Source organism: Sinocyclocheilus grahami, unplaced genomic scaffold, assembly GCF_001515645.1.
Source record: "Sinocyclocheilus grahami isolate Dianchi unplaced genomic scaffold, SAMN03320097.WGS_v1.1 scaffold296.1, whole genome shotgun sequence".
NCBI lineage: Eukaryota > Metazoa > Chordata > Actinopteri > Cypriniformes > Cyprinidae > Sinocyclocheilus > Sinocyclocheilus grahami.
The window spans coordinates 128,207-135,064 of NW_015505475.1; the positions used below are offsets into that span (position 1 = coordinate 128,207).

At 39.5% G+C, this 6,858-nt stretch overlaps 1 protein-coding gene across 1 annotated transcript in view; it reads right to left on the reverse strand.

Moving 5' to 3' along the window:
• Positions 1–4,616, reverse strand: part of LOC107601006 (shaker-related potassium channel tsha2-like) — a 13,198-nt gene extending 8,582 nt beyond the window's left edge. The window contains exons 1-2 of the mRNA XM_016293020.1: positions 3,015–4,616; positions 1,602–1,830 (exon numbers count right to left, since the gene is read on the reverse strand). Coding sequence (XP_016148506.1) covers positions 3,062–4,489 — 1,428 coding nt within the window. The 5' untranslated portion in view covers positions 4,490–4,616 and the 3' untranslated portion in view covers positions 1,602–1,830; positions 3,015–3,061. The remainder of the gene's footprint in view (positions 1–1,601; positions 1,831–3,014) is intronic.
• Between the last annotated feature and the right edge of the window lie 2,242 nt (positions 4,617–6,858).

Below are 6,858 nucleotides of genomic sequence, written 5' to 3' on the forward strand. Positions count from 1 at the left end.
ATGCGGTTTGTTGTTTTTTTACGTTATTTTTTTTTTTGTTTTTTTTTTTTTTTTTTTTTTTTCATGTGACCAGACCAGCATTCCCTCATAAAACATTAAACACACATGGTCAATGCAACACAACAATGTTAAAGTGGGCCAGGAAATACCCCCACTCTCTCCTCATGTAACCTGGCACAGCAGTCCCATGGCTGCCGTGGACTGACCCTGGGTTAAGAATATGCATCTAATATAAGATCTATTTATTAATCAACATTATTTATGCTGTGCACTGCTCTGTTTATGGAACTAGTTTAGGGATTCTGTAATTGGATTGATGAGAATGTATATTTGGTTGTTCCCCAATTAATTCAGTGACTGTTTATGATAACTGGATGCCACATTAACCTTGCATATCAGACAGATTTCAGCTATTAGTTATATATATTACATATTCAAGATGCAATTTTAGCTATTTATTCTACATTATCTTACTATATATTGTAACATAATATAGTAACAGTTCCTCTGAATTTGTTACTCTGAAACAGTTACCTCAAAGAACAACTATTAAATGTACATTTTATTTTGAAGAACAGGCGCTGTTCAATATTATATTGTAGTAATTTATTTATAGATAATGTGGTAAACATAAATAATGCCTTAAACTTTATTGTACACTGGCTCAATTGAATTATAAATTCTGGCTTTACCAGCAAACACTAAATCTACGGAAAGGATATTGACAAAGTGATAAATCAGACACCTACCGCCCCCTAGTGTACACAAACTACACAGAAAGAAAGTCTACCATTTTAACTTGTAGTGTTGTTTTAGAATTAAATATTCTAGTTTTGTAATCTGCATACCGCAAGTCTTATCTCATACACTTTTACTCTTTAAACTATTATATTTATAGACATAGACATATTGCTGTGTAATTTAATTAAATCATGTGCTTGTTCCCTACATGAAAACAGAAATGAATAATAGTGTACATTATATTTCTTAAACTTAATACCCTGCAAACCATTACATGAAAAGGTTTTTAAATGGTATTTCCTATTTGTGTGTGTGTGTGTACTTGTTTATGCTACATTGTGGAGACTTAATGTCCCCACAAGTATAGTAAAACTTGATATTTTTGACATTGCGGGGACCGGCCTGCAGTCCCCACAAGGGAAAAAAGTTATTACAAATAGTAAATTATGTTTATCTGAAAGTAGAACAATGTAAACAGGTTTTCTGTAAGGGGTAGGTTTAGGGTTAGGTTTGTTTGGGGTTGGGTTAGGGGATAGAAAATATTGTTTGGTCAGTATAAAAGTAATAGAAGTCTATGGAAAGTTCCCACAATTCACAGAAACAAACGTGTGTGTGTGTGTGTGTGTGTGTGTGTGTGTGTGTGTGTGTTATTGACGTAATTCTCAAAACTTGTCAATATGTCCAGTTTATACTGTTTGCAATTATGTTGTTTGCATATAGGCCTAAAAGTATTGTGTTCATATATATTATTATTAGAAACAGAACATAATATAAATATTTCTTACAAATAGCTCATTCTAAGATAGCCTAGTTTACAACACATACACAGTTATGTTTTCAGGGTTGTGCAGTGTACATACCTCTTCCTGTCTGAACTCTTCTTGTTAATGTGAAAATCCAATTTAAAAAAAAACTTGATGATGTGTGTCCGCAAATCTGTTTAATTATTTCCATTTTCAGTTAGTCCATTACTGACATTGCAGGCGTTGATTATCCTAGTGCAGCCAATAGGCAGATGAGATTTTCCTTTCTCACAGTGACGTCATAATGAATCCCTTTTTGTGCTGAATTCATGATCCCCTCTCAACGCTGTTGCAGTGCAAAAATGAAGACGTTACTCCATTATTACGGATGTGGACTATATGGTGTTATATTGTTTCTTTGTATTCACATTTGATATATTGGATAAGCCTCTGGGCTATTTTAGTTTAACTAGGCCTAATAAGAATGTAAACCTGCCTACCTAAGGGTTGATGATTTTTTCATTTAACTGAATATATGAATGTACCTTGTCTTAAAATAAAAGCACCAGAAGCCATCTTTCATGTGAATAAATTAAGGGAACAATAATAGCCCAATGTCACCAGAACCGTCTGGAAAGTTGCTATGGAAACACATGTAGTATCTTAAAGACTTGCAGTTTCCACCTTTGTCCACTAGATAACGCTAGTGTATTCTATAAAGAACTCGTGTCCAGATTTGAGCGCACATTGTTGAAATCGAGCCTCCCCTCATTCATCCCCTAAACATCTGTTGATAATATGAAGAAATGAAGAAGCTTCGTGTTGCTTATCAATGTAAGTCTATCCCTGAAGTGCTTCCACATAGTTCGAATAATGTTATCAAGTAATTTTAAGATGCCATAACCTTTCAATGCTAATGCAGTGACAACTTGAAAATGCAGTGTGTTCCTAAAATTAACAATCACAAAGCTGGTTTGCTATTCTACTGATCGTCCTCAAAAAAGCACGGATATATGTATTTGTCAGATTTCCAAATTTAACGTTACACATTATTGCAACAATATTTTAAATATGCTGGGGCAAGTCGTTTTTTCCCCAAATGACCTTGCAGCTGAACTTCAACTCGCTAGAAAAAAATAACAAAAAAGTTACATATTGGTCCTACTATTTCTTTCAAATTAGCAATTTGTACGTAAACGTCTGTATCGCAGACACCAAATTTCTGGAAAACTTAACAGATCACGCGCCAAAGAATTTGTGTACTAGCTAAATTTAGTATACGAATAAAGTGCTAGGCGTGGATTTAATCGGGCTTGCTTATATATAACATACGTTCTATTTAATTCTGTTTTTATTTTTGCGCCTATATGACTACGTCTCGCGCTTCGATGATCTACAATCGCAACAATGGAAGACAGTTTAGAAAACAATCGCACATCACGTAATAGTAAAATCCACTGTCGTCGTTTCCAAATAAAGTGTTCCTCACAGATCTACTCAAGCCAGCGCGAGGGATGAGGATGTACTCACAGAGAAAGGTGCGCTTCTTTGGGTTTATAATTGTTGACGTTCTACATTCATACATCAGTAAGCTTCCCTGTGTATGCTTTATGGGGGCTGCAGTTGGTGTACTCTCCATCCTCTGAATCCAAATAGTCTGATTTAGAAAGGGACGCTTTGCTGTCACTCCTTTTAAATTCACCAAACGGGGGTTGCTGCTGGCCACACGTTACATGCGTGTACTGCATCTGCTCCTCGTGCTCGGTCTCCCTGTGATAGAAGTAATTGAAATTGGACACGATGACGGGCACTGGAAGCGCAATGGTGAGCACACCAGCGATGGCACATAAGGAGCCCACTATTTTGCCACCGATGGTGACTGGGCACATGTCCCCGTAGCCCACAGTTGTCATGGAAACCACTGCCCACCAGAAGGCTTCGGGGATGCTGCTGAACCCCGAGTCGGGGTCGTCTGTCTCGGCGAAGTACACGGCGCTGGAGAACAGTATTACTCCAATGAAAAGGAAGAATATGAGGAGACCCAGTTCTCGCATGCTCGCTTGCAGGGTCTTGCCCAAGATCTGAAGCCCCTTCGAGTGTCTGGAAAGCTTGAATATGCGGAACACCCGCACCAAACGAATGACCCTCAGGATGGCCAGAGACATCGCCTGCTGGCTGTTGCCCTGATGCTCGGCCAACTCCAGACCCAAGGTGATGAAGTAGGGAATAATAGCCACGATGTCAATTGTGTTCATGATATTCTTGAAGAAGGCGGGCTTGCTTGGGCACGCGAGAAACCTCACGAGCAATTCAAAGGAGAACCAGATTATACAAAGGGTCTCCACAATAAAGAAGGGGTCTGTGAATGGATTGGGCTTCTTTGAACTAGCAGTTCCATTGAATGCGAGGTGCTCCTCGTACTTTTTCCCGTCCTCCCTAAACTCTGGTAAAGTCTCCAAGCAAAAGATGACAATTGATATCAAAATGACGAGCACCGAGACGATTGCGATGCCCCTCGCGGGTCCAGAGCTCTCGGGGTACTCAAACAGCAGCCAGACCTGTCTCTGAAACTCGTTTTCGGGCAAAGGTCGCTCTTCCTCCTTGATGAAACCCTCGTCCTCCTTAAAATTCTCAATGACTTCTTCTCCTAACTCGTAGAATTTAATCTCCTCCATAAAGATGTCCACAGGAACATTGACGGGTCTCCTCAGCCTGCCTCCAGACTGATAGTAGTAGAGGATGGCATCAAAGCTCGTTCGGTTCCTGTCAAAGAAGTACTCGTTCCTCAGAGGGTCGAAGAAGCGCATTCTTTTCCTGGGGTCACCGAGTAAGGTGGCAGGGAACTGAGCCAGTGTTTTTAATTGGGTTTCGAAGCGCAAGCCGGAGATGTTGATAACCACCCGCTCGCAGCACTCCTGGTCTGCCCGTTCAGGGTCGTAAACATCTTGGGACAGGGCTACCAATGCCACAGTCTCGTCGAGGTTCTCCCCGGGCACCACAGTCATGTTTGTCCCCTCGAAAGGGCTAGTCGTTTTCGCGCCCCACTTCTCGCGCTGTTCGTAGAAGATAGTCAGAGCACTTGTAGAGCGGCGCGTGTCGCGTCACTTCGCGCGCATTTTCCTCAAGGAGGTTTCTCCACATTCCCTCCCCAAGCAGAGGCTGGCAGTCTGGTCGATTGGCTGTCACATTCACAGCATTTTTAGCAGCAATGCCCTCCCTCACTCTCTCGCTTTCTCCAAGCGCTATGGCAAGCCGTTGTAACATGTATTCCTTTAAACAACAAATCAAATGTTACAGGTGCTTTTTCATGAGTCTAATATTCTAGTATTCTAAGTATTCCAATTAAGATTATGTAGTTTTCAATTTCACTAGTAGTTTACTATTCCAGATGTGGATTAATTAATATTTTTGGAGCAGCTCCTCTTAAGTTGACCTATAAATGTTTTAAATAAATGTCCCTTTAAAAAAAAAAAGATAGGTTGCTCCAAAGACTTTTAAAAGGCTTTGGCATTTATGGTGCCATGTGTTCATTATTATGTTGTTGCATGCTGTGAATCAACAATAATTACCAGATATGCACATGAAAATGATCTAATAACTGCAAAACTCATTTAATCTGAAAAGGTTAACAGTACATTCTCTTAATTGTAAACACAAATAGTCACAATAATAAAACATAAATAAAACATTTAACTGGGAATTACGATACAAACACACATTGTCTATATTTCATTCTTTGAAGGCTGAATTCAATGACATCACAGCGGCATGATTGCATCACAGCGGCATGAAGAAGGCTGTCCAATTTCAAAGGCTGGTTTAAATGCAAATGCACCCTTTGTTTCTCGGGCCACAACCAGTACAAATCAGGGCCGTAACCACAATATACATTGAGGGGGACAAGTCCCCCCCAATAATCAGATATGGCCAAAATGTCCCCCCCAATATTTTATATTCCTGAAGCTCCTCTGCTGCACTGTGTTATGAACTGCTAAAATATGATGTTGTATACGATTAAAAAGTCATTTGTTTTTAGCATGGTCTGCCTCAGCTCTCTAACAGCGCTCGTCAATGTCAAAATGTTAGCCAATTAAATCAAAGAAGGCGGGCTTAACAGTTCGCAAAGAAGCAGCGCGTCGGTTTAACGGCTTCAGTTTTCAGCGGAGTGCGAGGTAAGATCATGCTAAGCAGTTAAACTTTAATATTTGACGGACATTTCACAAAAGCCTTTGAACATCAAGTTTTTTAATGAACATTTTGTTATAATTGAATAACCCTTTTGCCATTCCAAACCCAATTACTGTTTCTTTTCATAACAAAATGTTTTCCGCTCCAGTCTATTCAATAAAATAGTAGAATACAAGGGACAAATACGTTAAAGCATTAAAAAGGTGTACTAAAAGCACCATGTAATCCAAGTAGCCAGAGGTTTGTGTTGTATGGCCTGATTTTATTGCGCAGCTGTGTAAATATTCTTCAGAATAGGCCTACTCATTTTGTTTTTATAAATCCTAACAACATACAGGTTTGGAATGACTTGGGGGGGGGGGGGGGGGATTTTCAAAAGACAAGTTGCTATCTAATATAACACCCAGATTTTTGACTGTAGAGGAAGTAACCGTACATCCGTCTAGTTGCAAATTGTAATCCACGAGATTCGTTGTACTGTCTTTTGGTCCAATAAGTAATATCTCTGTCTTATCCGAATTTAATAGGAGAAAATTATTGGTCATCCAATCTTTTACATTTTTAACACACTCTGTTAGCTTAGATAATTTAGAAGTTTCATCTGGTCTTGTTGAGATATATAGTTGAGTATCATCAGCATAACAGTGGAAACTAATCCCGTATTTTCTAATTATATTACCAAGGGGCAACATGTATATCGAAAATAGCAGAGGACATAGGACAGATCCTTGTGGCACTCCATATTTTACTGGTGATTAACACTTCCAACAACTGTTCACCAAAGCTTCTGATCTAGTAACAAAGCTGGATCTGCAACCCATTCAGATGCCTCACATCCGAAAACAAGCCAAACGATACAGCAGTCAGACTGCACCTGATTTACATCCTAATGTCCAGTCCTACTTCAGGCCCCAGTATTACAGCTGCTTGGACACTGTGAACACCCAGATGACTGAAAGATTTGACCAAGATGGCATCCAAAAACTGCAAAAACTTGAGAATGTGCTACTGAAAGCTGGATTGGACAAAGTAGTGGATGAGTATCCTGAATTAAATTCAAGACAATTGCAGGTGGAGCTTAACATGTTTGAGGCTATGTACACCTTTCAAACTACTGCAGACGTTGCAGAAATCATTCGAAACATGGTTCCTGAAGTAAGAGGCCTTTTCAGTCAAGTTGAGACTT